This window comes from Bos javanicus, chromosome 11 (genome assembly GCF_032452875.1).
Source record: "Bos javanicus breed banteng chromosome 11, ARS-OSU_banteng_1.0, whole genome shotgun sequence".
In the NCBI taxonomy this organism is placed as follows: Eukaryota; Metazoa; Chordata; class Mammalia; order Artiodactyla; family Bovidae; genus Bos; species Bos javanicus.
Window position 1 is genome coordinate 98,655,737 of NC_083878.1, and position 16,156 is coordinate 98,671,892.

The 16,156-nt window shown below is 50.6% G+C and overlaps 2 protein-coding genes across 7 annotated transcripts in view; one reads left to right on the forward strand and one right to left on the reverse strand.

Moving 5' to 3' along the window:
* The window catches only part of TRUB2 (TruB pseudouridine synthase family member 2), a 16,305-nt gene extending 15,936 nt beyond the window's left edge, over positions 1-369 (reverse strand). Inside the window, exon 1 of the mRNA XM_061433680.1 lies at positions 50-369. Within this exon, the coding sequence (XP_061289664.1) occupies positions 50-260 (211 nt within the window). The 5' untranslated portion in view covers positions 261-369. The remainder of the gene's footprint in view (positions 1-49) is intronic.
* COQ4 (coenzyme Q4) lies at positions 301-14,633 on the forward strand. 6 transcript variants are annotated; one of them, XM_061433682.1, is made up of 9 exons: positions 302-385; positions 637-729; positions 815-946; positions 2,262-2,358; positions 2,884-2,986; positions 11,059-11,082; positions 12,719-12,848; positions 13,448-13,541; positions 14,102-14,633. In XM_061433682.1, the coding sequence occupies exons 2-9, from the start codon at positions 660-662 to the stop codon at positions 14,271-14,273; spliced, it is 822 nt and encodes a 273-aa protein (XP_061289666.1). In that variant the 5' UTR covers positions 302-385; positions 637-659; the 3' UTR covers positions 14,274-14,633. The 6 variants fall into 6 exon arrangements, with proteins under 6 accessions (XP_061289670.1, XP_061289666.1, XP_061289667.1 ...); XM_061433686.1 differs by lacking the exon at positions 637-729 and having other exon boundaries at positions 301-385; XM_061433683.1 differs by lacking the exon at positions 11,059-11,082.
* Positions 14,634-16,156: the final 1,523 nt, after the last annotated feature.

Genomic DNA, 16,156 nt, shown 5'->3' on the forward strand with positions numbered 1-16,156 from the left:
ACTCCTGGGGAAAGGGAGCGGGATCCTGGGTCTGGCTCGAGGCACTCACCTTTCAGAAGCTGCAGCTCCACGGTATCCCGTAGATGCTTCCATTTTAGCCCGGGGGGCTTGTAGACTGCGAAGAGCCCCTGCAGCCGAGCCAGGCCGGCGGACCCCATACCTGAAGCCCGCGGGACCCGAGCTCGCAGAACAGCTGAAAGCGGACGGAAGTGCTGTATGGTCCCGCCCCCAAATGTGCTATTACCAATGGGCGCCGCCATGTTTCACGGCCGGAAGAGGTTCGATTCTTATTATCCTCGGGGGGGAAACGTGCGACGGAGAAGGACGTAGGGTCCGGTGCTGAACCCCAAACGTGGCGAGGCTTACTTGGAGACCTCTCTTGGAGGTGAGGTGAAATGAGGAGGATTTTATATCCATGGGTGTAGGTGACAAAGGGGTTGCCTAGGTTTTCTCATGCTCAGCGAGAGACTTTTCCTGTCCGTGCTATTTTTCCCGCCCAAAAGGCCCTCCCCACTCAGCGCAGTAGGGCTCGAGTCCTTTTGACTTCTCCGGCGCGCCGTCGCCAGAGAAGTTTGAGAGCGGGGTGTGGGGGTGGAGTCGGCCTTGCCCCGCTCATTCCCCCACCCCCACCCCCAGGACGTCTGACGGTCCCCGCTGCCATGGCGACGCTGCTGCGCCGGGTCCTGCGCCCGCTCTGCGCCTTCCCGGGCGGTCCCGGCCCTCCTGCAGGCAAGCGGCAGGGGCGCGGGAAGGAGGGCCGGGGACTTGCCCCGCTCCGCTCTTTTGACCGCGCGGCTGTTTTCTTGCCCCGCAGGTGTTCCCTTCAGAGCCGTGAGCCATGGCACCGGCCTGCTCTACCCCGAACACATCCCCACCTCCGTGCTGCAGAAGGTGCTGCTGGCCGCCGGCTCTGCCGGGATGGCGCTGTACGATCCCTATCGCCACGGTAAGGCAGCCTGCGCTGCAGGCGCTTTACTGGGGCAACTAGGGATCCGGAGTGATGCTGAAGCTCCAATGCTTTGGCCACCTGATGCGAAGAGCCAACTCATTGGAAAAGACTCCGATGCTGGGAAAGATTGAAGGCAGGAGGAGAAGCGGGGCACAGAGGATGAGATCGTTGGATGGCATCACCGACTCAATGGACATGAGTTTGAGCAAACTGCAGGAGATAGTGAAGGACAGGGAAGGCTGGCCTGTTGCAGTCCATGAGGTCGCTAAGAGTCGGACAGGACTGAGTGACTGAACAACAGCGGGGGTCCGGGGCCCGGTGTGCCCTTGCCTTGAAAGCCAGGCCATTGTCAGCCATTGTCAAAGCCTCCGCGTTTGCTTGGTTAACTGTAGATTAGACTAGGCCAGGGTACCCAAACCTGGCTGCAAGTTATAATCATCCGAAACATTCATAAAAATGTAGATGCCAGGGTCCCACCCTAAATTTACACAATTGGAATCTGCCAGGAGTGGGTAGGGGAGGATAGAAGGAAAGTGGGATCTGAGCTTCTGCCTTTTTAAACTGCTTCCTGGGAGATTCTGTTACCCAGACACACAGAACCTCTGGACTAGATAATTTATGAGCACCCATCAAATGATAACATCCTGTTAGCATTTGGGATCATGCATGGCACATAATAAATGCTCGATAAATGTTTGCTGGATGTTTTAATGGGACACTTTGGGATCCTACAGTGTTTTTCTCATGCCCTCTAGGATTCTTAGACCTGAAAGCACTGTTATTCTTTCCAGTAAAAATGATAATGCTGACTGCTCACTGAGTCCTTATTTTACTTGCTCACTGTGTTAAGTGTTCTATATGTGCAACCTTCTTGACTTTTAACATTAACCGTAAAAGAAAGGTATTACGTGCACTTCACATATTAGGACCCTAAAGATTGGAAACATGAAGCAGTTTTCACACAGTCACCTACATTGTGATCAAAATGGGGCTTGAACCGAGCACTGTCTGATACCAGAGTCTATCCATCCACAGAGACGTGACATTCTGTCCTGATGATGGATGTGAAAGTGATTTATTAACTCTTTGGAACATGGTGCTAGCCAGAGCCACCTCACCCCATTAGACTGATAACAGTAATAACTGTAGCCGTACTGAGCTTTACTGGGTGTCAGGTGATTCACTGTTTAACTTGAATCTTCATAACTAAGAGCTAGATACTCTTATCATATATGAAATTAAAGTTTAGACCAGGTCAGATAATTTACCTAAGATCATAGCCTCCATTTGTCCCCATTTTTTTTCCTTTCAGACATGGTTGCAGTTCTGGGAGAGACCACAGGACGCCGTACCCTGAAGGTCCTCAGGGACCAGATGAAGAGGGATCCAGAGGGTGCCCAGATCCTGCAGTAGGTCCCAGCTCTGCCTGGGGGATTGAGGGCATTCTTTGGGGATTCTGATTTCTCTGGAATCACATGGTGTTCCTCTAGGGAACTCTTCTTGATACCATGGCCATGGATGGTTGCACAGGCTGGGCACTGCCCAACTCCATGGATGTCATTCACATAGACAACTCTGATGACCTCTGGACAGTGCAGTATGGTGGCCTCAGCCCTGTTCCAACAACAGGGCTCTTGTGCGTTCACTAATGTCCCATAGCATATGCTGCCTGTAACCCGCACCCCTGCAGTGCCCTGTGTGAATACCCAGATCACGTCTGAGGCCTATTTACCTAAGGCAGGAACCACAGCCTTAGCTTGTGGTAGTCTCTTCAGTCCCTGCCACTGGCCTGGCCAGTAGTAGAGGCTGCATTAGGACTTGACCCCGTTGCTGCCCTCTGCCCCTTCACCTCTCACACCCTTAATCTAGCTGGACCTTTCACCTGCCTTTGCTGGTGCCTTCCCAGTATCTGAGTCCTGCCTTCTGCTTCACAGGGAGCGTCCCCGGATCTCGCTGTCCACCCTCGACATGGGCAAGCTCCGGAGTCTGCCCGAGGGCTCCTTTGGCCGCGCGTATCTCCATTTCCTGGATGTGAATGTGAGTCTCCAGCTTCTGTGCGTTTGGCAGTCACCAGGGAGGGCAGATGAATGGCACATGAGTAATGTCCTGAGGAACGAGGGGCCTGTGCTTCCACCATGGGCAGCACTGCCTTGCAGTCTCTCGTGCCAAGGCATTGGCATTTTCTGTGGTACAGGCACGTGGGCCAGGAACATCGCTCCAAGCAATTACACTGCCCTGCACTTACTAACCTCTACTGAGTGCCCCATGGCGGGTTCACATGTGATCTCACTGAATTCCACCCGAACAACTCTGCCAAGATGAGGAAACTAAGGCTCAGAGAGGTTAAGCAACTTGCTGATTTCACAGACCAGTATTAACGGAGGCAATATTCAAATCAGGATTATGCTCTTAACTATCACATCGTGTCCCCTGTTGTAGAGACAGTGTGCCCCTTGGGTGTGACAAGTTGTGACACTCTCCAACCCAGCCAGAGAGGACACGGACTAGGGCGTCAGGACCCCCAACTACTGAGGAACTCATTCATTTCTTCAGAATCAGTCATGCGCCATCCACTGATCCAAGTGTGGCAACTTAGACAAGGTCTTGCCCTCATGGAACTAATATTCTAGTGGGGGACGGGTAGACCATAAAGCAGTAAAAGAAGAAAACTTTAATATGAAAATTCAGGCAAAATATTTATTTAGTACTTAAAACATACCAGATGGGACTTTTCCCGTGGTCCAGTGGCTGCCTTCCAGTGGCTGCCTTCCAGTTCAGTGCCCGGTTAGGGAACTAAGATCCTGCATGCCTCAGTGCAGCCAAAAGAAGAAAAATCACACCAGTGTCCTCAGCAGCTGGGACACAGTGAATCAAACCAGGAAAGCACCTGTCCTTTGGGGCTTCTGTTCTCGTAGGTGCTGCTGTGAGGACGCCAGTCAACCCGATAGAGGGCAAAGGTGGGGTCGGGGTGGCTGGTGGCCCCTTCCCACAGGGTGGTCATAGGAGTCCTTGCCGAAACACCGTGTACCTCAGACTAGGAAGTGAAAGAAAGTGAAGTTGCTCAGCCGTGTCTGACTCTTTACGACCCCGTGGACTGTAGCCCACCAGGCTCCTCTGTCCATGGGATTCTCCGGGCAAGAATGCTGGAGTGGGGTGCCATTTCCTTCTCCAGGGGATCTTCCCGACCCAGGGATCGAACCCAGGTCTCCCGCATTGCAGGTGGACACTTTAACCTCTGAGCCACCAGGGAAGCACTCAGGCTAGGACTTGAACCCAGCCAAAACCCACAGTTGTGAAGCTCAGGTTCTTGATGTCTCATCACAGACAATTGAGAGGCAAAGTGGTAAGAAGTGGATTTATTCAGAGAGAAACTCACTTCACAGAGTGTGAGCCACCGCAGAAGGCGAGAGTGGTGGCCTCTAAATGTGGCAGACTTAGTTCTTTCATGGGCTGGGTAATTTCATAGGCTAATGAATGGGAGGATTATTGCAACCATTTGGGGGAAGGGGTGGAGATTTCCAGGAGGCTGAGGAGGAGTCAGTTCTGAGGAGAACTGGGGAAGAGCATTCTGAGCGGAGGAGCTGGCGAGTGCCAGGCTATGTGTGTTTAGGAGAAGGAAAACTGATCCACGTGGCCAGTATAGCTTCACAGGAATGAGTTGTGGGGAGGCCCCCAGTGAGCTGGGAGGTCGGCCTAGCTCAGCCAGGCCCTGCACACCACAGGAAGTATTACCCTGAAACTGGGTTACCCCCAAAGCCATTTCTTGGTGGGTGTTGAGCCTGAAGATACAACCAAACCAAAGATGAGGAGAAGGAAGGATTTGTTACTTGCAGTGTGTATCGGAGAAGGCAATGGCAACCCACTCCAGTATTCTTGCCTAGAGAATCCCTTGGACAGGGACTTCCCTGGTGGTCCAGTGGCTAAGACTCTGCGCTCCCAATGCAGGGGGCCTGGGTTCGATCCCTGGACAAGGAGCTAGATCCCACATGCAGCAACTAAGACCCAGTGCAGCCAAATTAAAATAAATAAATGATTAAAAAAAAAAAGAATCCCTTGGACAGAGGAGCTGGTGGGCTGCTGTCCATGGGGTCACACAGAATCGGACACGACTGAAGCGACTCAGCATGCATGCATGCATGCATGGAGAAGACCAGGGATCTTTCCCAAAACATTGTCTGTTAACAGCAAAACTGGGGAAACTTTAAGCTAACAGTATATTCATATTCATGAAGGGGCTTGTTGTAGTTCAGAATTCCATAGACAGAGGAGCCTGGTGGGTTACAGCCCAGTTCAGTTCAGTCGCTCAGTTGTGTCCGACTCTTTGCGACTCCATGGACTGCAGCACACCAGGCTTCCCTGTCCATCACCAACTCCTAGAGCTTGCTTAAACTCATGTTTACTGAGTTGGTGATGCCATCCAACCATCTCCTCCTCTGTCATCCCTTTCTCCTCCTGCCTTCAATCATTCCCAGCACCAGGGTCTTTTCTAATGAGTCAGCTCCTTGCACCAGGTGGCCAAAGGATTGGAGCTTCAGCTTCAGCATCAGTCCTTCCAATGAATATTTAGGACAGATTTCTTTGAGGATTGACTGGTTTGATCTCCTTGCAGTCTAAGGGACTCTCAAGAGTCTTCTCCAACACCACGGTTCAAAATCATAAATTCTTCGGCGCTCAGCTTTCTTTATGGTTCAACTCTCACATGCATAATCACTGGAAGAACCATAGCTTTGACTAGATGGACCTTTGTTGGCAAAGTAATGTCTCTGCTTTTAAGTATGCTGTCTAGGTTTATCATAGCTTTTCTTCCAAGGAGTAACCATCTTTTAATTTCATGGCTGCAGTCACCATCTGCAGTGATTTTGGAGCCCAAGAAAATAAAAGTCTCACTTTTTCCATTGTTTCCCCATCTATTTGCCTTGAGGTGATGGGACCAGATGCCATGATCTTCATTTTCTGAATGTCGAATTTTAAGCCAGCTTTTTCACTCTCCTCTTTCACCTTCACCAAGAGGCTCTTTAGTTCCTCTTCACTTTCTGCCATAATGGTGATATCATCTGCATATCTGAGGTTATTGATATTTCTCCTGGCAATCTTGATTCCAGCTTCTGCTTCATCCAGCCTGGCATTTCGCATGATGTACTCTGCGTAAACTCTTGCAAACTCTGGGAGTTGGTGATGGACAGGGAAGACTGGCATGCTGCAGTCCTTGGGGTCACAGAGTCGAACATGAATGAGCAACTGAACTGAACTCTGCATATCAGTTAAATAAGCAGGGTGACAATATACAGCCTTGACATACTCCTTTCCCAATTTTGTTGTTCCATGTCTAGTTCTAACTGTTCTTTCTTGATCTGCATATAGAGGTCAAGAGGCAGGTAAGGTGGTCTGGTATTCCTATCTCTTGAAGAATTTTCGTTTGTTGTGATCTACACAGTCAAAGGCTTTAGCACAGTCAATGAAGCAGAAGTAGATATTTTTCTGGAATTCTTTTGCTTTTTCTGTGATCCAACCGATGTTGCCAATTTGATCTCTGGTTCCTCTGCTTTTTCTAAATCCAGCTTGAACATCTGGAAGTTTTCAGTTCACGTACTGTTGAAGCCTAGCTTGGAGAATTTTGAGCATTACTTTGCTAGCATGTGAAATGAGTGCAATTGTGCAGTAGTTTGAACATCCTTTGGCATTGCCTTTCTTTGGGGTTGGAATGAAAACTGACCTTTTCTAGTCCTGTGGCCACTGCTGAGTTTTCCAAATTTGCTGGCATATTGAGTGCAGCACTTTCACAGCATCATCTTTCAGGATTTGAAATAGCTCAGCTGGAATTCCATCACCTCCACTAGCTTTGTTCATAGTGATGCTTCCTAAGGCCCACTTGACTTCGCATTCTAGGAGTCTGGCTCTAGGTGAGTGATCACACCATTGTAGTTATCTGGGTCATTAAGATTTTTTTGTATAATTCTGTGTATTCTTGCCACCTCTTCTTGATATCTTCTACTTCTTTTAGTTCCATACTGTTTCTGTCCTTTATCGAGCCCATCTTTGCATGAAATGTTCCCTTGGTATCTCTAATTTTCTTGACGAGATCTCTTTAGTCTTTCCCATTCTATTGTTTCCTCTATTTCTTTGCATTGATCACTGAGGAAGTGATTCTCTCTCCTTGTTATTTTTTGGAACTCTGCATTCAAGTGGTGGAACTCTGCATTCAAGTGTGTATATCTCTCCTTTTCCCCTTTGACTATCACTTCTCTTTTCTCAGTTATTTGTAAGGCCTCCTCAGACAATCATTTTGCCTTTTTGCATTTCTTTTCCTTGGGGATTGTTTTGATCACTGTCCCCTGTACAGTGTCACGAACCTGTGTCCATAGTTCTTCAGGCACTCTATCAGATCTTGAGCAGAGAATTCAGCATAGAATTGGGGCAAAGGTCAACAGGGTCCAAGTCTTAGTTGATTGATATCAGGAGAGTCAGAGAAGGTCAACATCATCATATCTTAGGTTTTAACTAGTCTGGGATCTTAGCATGTAGATACCACCCTCCACCTGGGTGGAGGCCTTAGTTCCTATAGAACATGTAAAGATACATATCAGATTGTTAATGTATATTCTTTGAGGCGGAACTGGGACTCTTTTCTCATTGAACTGTTATCTCCTGATGGCTCAGACAGTAAGGAGTCTGCCTACAGTGCAGGAAAGCCAGATTCAATCCCTGGGTTGGGAAGATCCCCTGGAGAAGAAATGGCAACCTACTCCAGTATTCTTGCCTGGAGAATCCCATGGACAGAGGAGCCTCAGATCAGATCAGTCTCTCAGTCGTGTCCGACTCTTTGCAACCCCATGAATCGCAGCACGCCAGGCCTCCCTGTCCATCACCAACTCCCAGAGTTCACTGAGACTCACGTCCATCGAGTCAGGGATGCCATCCAGCCATCTCATACTCTGTTGTCCCCTCTCATCCTCTGTTGTCTCCTTCTCCTCTTGCTCCCAATCCCTCCCAGCATCAGAGTCTTTTCCAATGAGTCAACTCTTCGAATGAGGTGGCCAAAGTACTGGAGTTTCAGCTTTAGCATCATTCCTTCCAAAGAAATCCCAGGGCTGATCTCCTTCAGAATGGACTGGTTGGATCTCCTTGCAGTCCAAGGGACTCTCAAGAGTCTTCTCCAACACCACAGTTTAAAAGCATCAATCCTTTGGCGCTCAGCTTTCTTCACAGTCCAACTCTCACATCCATACATGACCACAGGAAAAACCATAGCCTTGACTAGACAAACCTTTGTTAGCAAAGTAATGTCTCTGCTTTTTAATATGCTGTCTAGGTTGGTCATAACTTTTCTTCCAAAGAGTAAGTGTCTTAATTTCATGGCTGCAGTCACCATCTGCAGTGATTTTGGAGCCCCAAAAAATAAATTCTGTCACTGTTTCCACTATTTCCCCATCTATTTCCCATGAAGTGATGGGACCAGATGCCATGATCTTCTTTTTCTGAATGTTGAGCTTTAAGCCAACTTTTTCACTCTCCTCTTTCACTTTCATCAAGAGGCTTTTTAGTTCCTCTTCACTTTCTACCATAAGGGTGGTGTCATCTGTATATCTGAGGTTATTGATATTTCTCCCGGCAATCTTGATTCCAGCTTGTGTTTCTTCCAGTCCAGCGTTTCTCATGATGTACTCTGCATAGAAGTTAAATAAGCAGGGTGACAATATACAGCCTTGACATACTCCTTTTCCTATTTGGAACCAGTCTGTTGTTCCATGTCCAGTTCTAACTGTTGCTTCCTGACCTGCATACAAATTTCTCAAGAGGCAGATCAGGTGGTCTGGTATTCCCATCTCTTTCAGAATTTTCCACAGTTTATTGTGATCCACAGTCAAAAGCTTTGGCATAGTCAATAAAGCAGAAATAGATGTTTTTCTGGAACTCTCTTGCTTTTTCCATGATCCAGCGGATGTTGGCAATTTGATCTCTGGTTCCTCTGCCTTTTCTAAAACCAGCTTGAACATCAGGAAGTTCACGGTTCACATATTGCTGAAGCCTGGCTTGCAGAATTTTGAGCATTACTTTACTAGCGTGTGAGATCAGTGCAACTGTGCGGTAGTTTGAGCATTCTTTGGCATTGTCTTTCTTTGGGATTGGAATGAAAACTCACCTTTTCCAGTCCTGTGGCCACTGCTGAGTTTTCCAAATTTGCTGGTATATTGAGTGCAGCACTTTCACAGCATCATCTTTCAGGATTTGGAATAGCTCAACTGGAATTCTATCACCTCCACTGGCTTTGTTCGTAGTGATGCTTTCTAAGGCCCACTTGACTTCACATTCCAGGATGTCTGGCTCTAGGTGAGTGATCACACCATCGTGATTGTCTTGGTCGTGAAGATCTCTTTTGTACAGTTCTTCTGTGTATTCTTGCCATCTCTTCTTAATATCTTCTGCTTCTGTTAGGTCCATACCATTTCTGTCCTTTATCAAGCCCATCTTTGCATGAAATGTTCCTTTGGTATCTCTGATTTTCTTGAAGAGATCTCTAGTCTTTCCCATTCTGTTGTTTTCCTCTATTTCTTTGCATTAATTGCTGAAGAAGGCTGTCTTATCTCTCCTTGCTATTCTTTGGAACTCTGCATTCAGATGTTTATATCTTTCCTTTTCTTATTTGCTTTTCGCTTCTCTTCTTTTCACAGCTATTTGTAAGGCCTCCCCAGCCTAGGGAGCTACAGTCCGTGGGGTCAAAAGGGTCAGACATGACTGAGCAACTAACACTTTCACTTCTCTTTCATTGTTTCTTGACTGCTTTTCCTCTGTTCCTGCATCCCTTTATTCCTTTAAGATCATTAATTACTGAGACATTTTGAAGGGCAAGCATTGTGTCCAGGCTTAGATCCCAAGTTGACTTAGGCCAAAATGGCTTCTCTAGTGAGAAGTATGTCATGCCTAGTTCTCTTTAAGTCAAGAATGTCATGCCTGGTTCTCTTTCTCCATGGGCCCCTTACCCTATCTGCTTAGAGACAAAGTCTGTATTTTGTAATAGAAGCAATAGGAAGCCATTGAAGTTTCGAGCCAGGTAGTAACATGATCTGCTTTATAAAAGGACCTTAGGATACAGCAGGGCAGAGTCCCCGTTCCTACCCTTCCCTGCCCCCAGCACATCCACTTCCCATCACAGTACCTCTGTCAGGTCGCCATCCAGTCCAGCTGCAGGAGCCAACCAGGCTGGAGGAGGTGAAAGAGTGAGCAAAGATTGCTCTCGAGCTGGGTTTCTCAACCTTGCCACTGTTGACTTTGGGGCTGGAGAATTGTTTGTTGTAGGGCAGCGCTGTGCATTGTAGGAAACATCCCTGGCCTCTACGTGCTAGATTCCAGTAGCACTGGCCCCACTAAGTTGTGACAACCTTAAATGGCTCCAGACACTGCAGCTATCCCCGGGTAATGGTTGAGAAGTCTGCTTTAGATTTTGTCCCTGAAAAAATAATCATCTTCCTATCCTCTGCTGTACTGCTCCCTGTTGCCCACGCCCCATATTATACCATCGCCCAGAAATTTCACCAAGATGCAAGTTTATTTCATCAGTGGGAACTCCACCAGGGTGACCTGCTCCAGGTACCACCTAGAAAAGGATATTCTCCTTCTGAAGTCCCCCAGAGCCTTTTGTCCTGTTGTTGTAGAGGGGATGGGACTGCCAAGGCCTCCCTGGGCAGCTTGCTCAGCCACAGCCTTAAGTAACAGCCCTGGAGATTGTGACACTTGTAGAGTATAGACACCTGGCAGCCCACAAAATGTAAGGGAACACCTTTGTCTCAGTGGAGGTTTAGATCAAAGGTCAAGGTCAGGCCACCTTCCCTGAGACTGACTGCTAGCCTTTCTTTCCATCTTTAAAGCTCTGGGCAAATCACTTGACCTCTGAGCCTCAGACTCTTTTATCTGAGGTGAGGAAACCTCATGTTTAACTTCCAGGGCACTTATATGGCTGATTAATAATGGCTGTTAAGGCTTTAGAATCCAGCAGGCTGTGTTCGGAATCCTGACTCAGCCACTTGATTAGCTGTGTGATCTCTGACAAAGTTACTTTATCTCTCCTTTTTTTCTTATCTGTATCTGAGGCTGATAGCAATATCTCCTCCCAGGTGGCCTCAGGACGTGGCATGACGGTATGTACAGAGGACTTCATACAGTGCTGAAACATAGTAGGTGTCAGCCGTCACTGACCAGCTTCAGCTTCACACAGCAGACAGAACTCTATAGAAGAAATTAGAACCAGGGACCCAATGAAGTCACAAACACAGACCGTGGCATTGGGCTAGTAGCCCCCAAAATAAAGACACCAAATCCCTTGACCTCTGGACAGGCTGAGCTCATGCTCTGAAACTAGGAAGACCTACTCTGCATGGTGCGGCTGAGAACTCGGAGAGGCAGTGGGCGGAAACAGAAGGACAGCTGGTATCCCTGCCTGGGGTCAGAAAGTGCCTGGGGCTGGCCTTTTACTCCTGCATTTACAGGAGGTTGATTCCCAGGCCTTGGAGACAGAACAAGAGAGCCCTGTCCTGGGCTGATGACCAGCTGCTGCAGCACTGTTTACGGAGATAGCATGCACACTATAAAGGGAATTTAGAATCTGCTGCCATCAGATAAACAAAATAGAAACAGGTAGAATTACTTTTAATAACATATCTTGTTTTCGTGTGCTAAAATACCATTTCTGTATGTAATCGATACTATAAAATTATGAGATTTCACATTATTCTTGTCATGCCGAGTCCTGGAGCTCCAGTGTGTATTTCACACATGCAGCGCATCTCAGTTGGCACTTGTCACCTTAAGCCTTGGTGGCTGCCATGATTGGCTGCTGTACCCGACAGTGCTGGTGTGAACGAGAGACATTAACGATCACGTGCACCAAACAGCACGACACAGTCATGTCAGACGCCACAAAAAAGGACCGGGCGCTCTAAGAGACCATAACGTGGACCTGATCTGTCTGAAGGTCAGGGGTAGCCTCCTGCAGAAGGGACACTTAAGCCAGGTTGTAAAGGACAGGTAGGAATTGTCAAGGTGAAAGAGCACCCTAGGCTGGGAGCAGCTCATCTGAAGAAGTGGGGGCCTTGGGTGCTTCTTTGCTTCCCCCCTTCATTTTATTTCCAGTTGTGGTTCAAAAAAAACACCACCACCATAAGATTTACTACCTTAATCATCTCTCAATGGGCAGTTCAGTAGTGTGTTAAGTATAGTCACACTGTTGTGAAACCAATCACCGGAGCTTTTTCATCTTGTAAAAACTGAAACTCTGTATATCAGAAAACACCTCCTGCTTCCCTCTCCCCACCAGGGGTTTCTGAGATCCAGCAGGGGCTGTACATTCTGTGTGAGTTGAGGTAGACCAAGGGGGCACCCCCTATATTCCCTGCCTGCAGACTCCCCTGTCAGCAGGTGCAGACAGACCTCAACTCCGGAGATAGTTCTGGTGGGGTGTGAATTTGGTGGCGTGGTTGAGAGTCGAGGAGAGGCTGGAAAATTGGACCCCGGGAACCACGAGGAAGGGGTCTAGGGAGGGCTCATGGTTGTCAGGGGGCTTCCCCAGTGGCTCAGAATGTAAAGAATCTGCCTGCAATGCAGGAGACCCGGGTTCGATCCCTAGGTCTGAAAGATTCCCCTGGAGAAGGAAATGGCAACCCACTCCAGTATTCTTGGCCTGGAAAATCCCATGGATGAAGAAGCCTGGCAGGCTACAGGCCATGGGGTCGTAAAGAGTTGGACACGACTGAGCAATTTCACTTTCATGATCATCAGAGGGTCTCCCCAGACACCCGCGCACCCACCCGCTTCGTGGACGATGAGGAGCTAGCATACGTGATCCAGCGGTACCGGGAGATCCATGACATGCTCCACACCCTGCTGGGCATGCCCACCAACATCCTGGGTGAGTGCTGGCCAACCGGCAGCCCCTGGATGCTTCCAGAGTGGGGGTGGGGTGGAGCATACCCAGTGAGGGGCCTGGGTGGGGCCGGGCCCTCCATTCAGCCTGTCTCCCAGTCTATCTGCAAGGCCAGGTCAGGGCACACCTGTTTCAGCTGCTCACCAGTTAGCTGACCTGGTGCCTCATTTTTCACTTTACCCAAACATCATGGTGTATCTGGGCCACACATCCCCATCCTCTGCCCCAGTGCCTCTGACAGCTCCTACACTGACGTGGCAGTGTCCAGACACCTGGGCTCCCCACGCTCTGAAACCCTCAGCTATTCCCGGAGGCCTGGACTCCTCAGCCTGGCTTTTGGAGTCCCGCACCCTGACCCCAAGCTTCCTTTCCAGCCCTTGCCTCCTCCTGCTCTTTCTTGTACCCTCTTCCCCCTACCCCAAGCCAAGTGCCCCAAGGACCAGCACAGGCTGGGACTGGGCACTGCTGACCCCCTCGGTAGAGATCGGAGTGGAGCAGACACCTCACCATGTCCTGAGCATCGCTGGCCTCTCCTCCCCCGGCCCGTCCTCACTTCTCACTCACTTCCCCACCCTGCCTGCCAGGGGAGATCGTGGTGAAATGGTTTGAGGCTGTCCAGACCGGCCTGCCCATGTGCGTCCTGAGTGCACTCTTTGGACCGATCCGACTCAGCGCCCAGTAAGTTCTCAAGTGCTGAGGGGTCGGGGGAAGGTGCAGGGCTCCAGGAAATGGGAAGAGCCCACAGCCTTTCTGAGCAGCCCCAGTGGATCTCAGGAAGCCAGGATGGGAGGGCTGGGGCAGAGCATGAACGTGGCCCGGTGCAGGGGCTCCAGGATGAGGCTTCGTGAAGCTTGGACGCTTCATAGAACTTGAGGGTTTCTCGGGCCAGGCCCCAGTTATCAAGTGAGAACAGCTGGGTCAGGAAACCTGGGGCCGGGGGTGGGGGGCCGTGCGTGGGGGGTGCGGGTTCCTGGGGATGCAGTCTGGCATTAGTTTCTGGAGGTGGGGGAGCCCTCTATTTAAAGCTGGGCTTTGGTGTGTTCAAAATGTGTGGCTTTGAGCACAGGGCTTTTACCTCACTGAGCTTCTGCTTCCTCATCTGAAAAGTGGGGCTGGGAACTGCCTCCTCTTGTCTGTGCGGATTAACTGAGGACACGCCCGTCGGCTCAGGGCAGGTGGCGTGCCCCGCGCTCAGGACCCCGGGTCCTCTGTCTTCTCTCTCCTCTGCGGCCCCACAGGAGCCTACAATTGCTGATCTCGGAGCTGATCCCATGGGCAGTTGAGAATGGCCGCAGAGCCCCGTGTGTCCTCAATGTGTACTACGAGCGGCGCTGGGAACAGCCCCTGCAGGCTCTGCGGCAGGAGCTGGGCATCACGGAGCCACCCCTGCGTGTGGAGGGCCTGGTGTAGACCCTGAGCGCCTGAGGCCCCGCCCCACCCCCCGCTTCCCCCGGGGGTGGAGCACATCTGTGCCAGCACCCAGGTTCCTCTGTGAACTCTGACCCTTGGACGTCACTCATCATAATTTATCAGAGGGAGCAGCCAGTGGAGCTCCTGGGGAGCCAGAAGTGAACCTCGAGTGCTCAGGGATTGCTCAAGTCCACAACGCATGTGCCCGACCCCTCCCTGCCTGCCAGCGTTCTCTGGGTGCCAGCCTGGGGGAGTCTTCACAGGGGGAAGGGCCACCCTTTATTCCCAAGGCCTGAGGAAGAGGGAGGCAGACGGGGAGGCGGGTCTCTGCTGTCTGAATAAAGGCTCCCATCAGGTCCCGAGTCTGCTTCTACCGTCTCTTCCTGGTGCTGCCCATGACCCTGGCAGGCTTGGACCTTTGAGCACTGAGGGCAGACACTCCCTCCAGCCAGAGCTTCTGCTGCTTTTCCCTGCTCCTCTGGGATTCAAATTCCCCACTCCTCCTCCACCTTCTAGCAGAGGGACTTAGGGCCAATCCCTTCCGCTCTGTGGACCTGTTGCATCATCAGTAGAAGGGATTGAAGTGGCCCTCACCTCCCAGGGCTGCTCTGGGGGTTCATGAGGGGATGCCCAGAGAAGGGGCCCAAGCAGGAGCTGTTCTTGCTGTGTTCGCAGTGGGAGGAGGCAGCTGTGAGACTGCAGGCTCCCTTTGGAGTAGCAGCCAGGCATTTTCCTCGAGTCAGAGCCAAGAAGTGTGGACAGGCAGGGTGAAGAGCATTGTCAAAAGGGTAGGCGGCCCTGTCTTGGGATTTACAGCCAGAAGGACTCCCAGAGTCTTTAGAAGTTTTGGAGGCCAGCTCCTCATTGTGTGGGTAGGGCGATGGAAGGCCCAGATGTAAGCAAGGAGGTGTCCGGAGAAAGCAGAACACAGGCCACACAGCCTGGCTGGTTCCGTGCTGCAGCCTCCCTGTGGGTAATAAGGACTGCGGTTTACGGCCGTACCTCAGTGCGTTACCACATCGACACCTCCAGCAACGCAAGGACAGAGGTGGTACCATCACCTGTATTTCGAGGCAGTAGGAGTGGAGATAGGGCTGGAGTCAGGGACTGTCCGGAGACCTGGCTGGCACAGCCACCCCAGTGCCTCAGCCTTCCTCACACCCATCATGTACCCAGTCCAGTGCTCCCAGAGGTGGAGGGAGGGTTTGGGAGGCTGGAGGCCTACATTGAAACCATGGCCTTTTCAAGAGGGAAGCCTTGTCCTGAGCGCTTTGAATATCCACAGAGGAGCAGGTCGGGGCGAGCTCCCTGTACCTCATCCATCTTCGCAGTACAGGCCACCTTTCCAGACCTGCCAGCTGCTTCCCCGGGCCCCGAGCACCTCCACCCTGAGGTCTGGAAAAGTTGATGGTTGTGGGGGAAGGGCAGACCCTCAGATGGTCTCTGCCCAGCTAGCAAGCTCACCTGCTCTGGCCACTTGGTGCCTGGTGACCCCGGGCCTTCACGACCCTCAAGAGATTGGGCCCCCAGGCACCAGGGTGAGCTGGCGAGGGGGCCTGGTCTCACGGAAGAAAATGACAGTGGAATAGCTGCAACATCCTAAGCTCTTCCTGCAGCCCTGGAGACCCGGAATCTTCCCTCCTTCGTCCGAATAAACCACGGTGGTGGTCTTCCTACCTTTGAGAACACCACGTCCTAGGTCATAACGTGGTCAGCTCCTTGTCATTCACACCAGTACTCAAACGTCACCTCCAAGGGGGCTTCCCAGACCACCCTGTCTGAAACCGTCTCTTCGCCCTCATGCCCTCTCATCAAGGATTTTCTTTATGGTGCTCACCACACCCGGGGATAACCTTGTTTGTTAGAGCTGGGTGCTCCCAGAG

Coding starts and splice junctions, on each gene's coding strand:
- COQ4 (XM_061433682.1), top strand. CDS start 660: ATGGCGACGCTGCTGCGCCGGGTCCTGCGCCCGCTCTGCGCCTTCCCG. Junction 2,987..11,058: donor TCCATTTCCTGGATGTGAAT/GTGAGTCTCCAG, acceptor ATCTCCTCCCAG/GTGGCCTCAGGACGTGGCAT. Junction 11,083..12,718: donor CCTCAGGACGTGGCATGACG/GTATGTACAGAG, acceptor CATGATCATCAG/AGGGTCTCCCCAGACACCCG.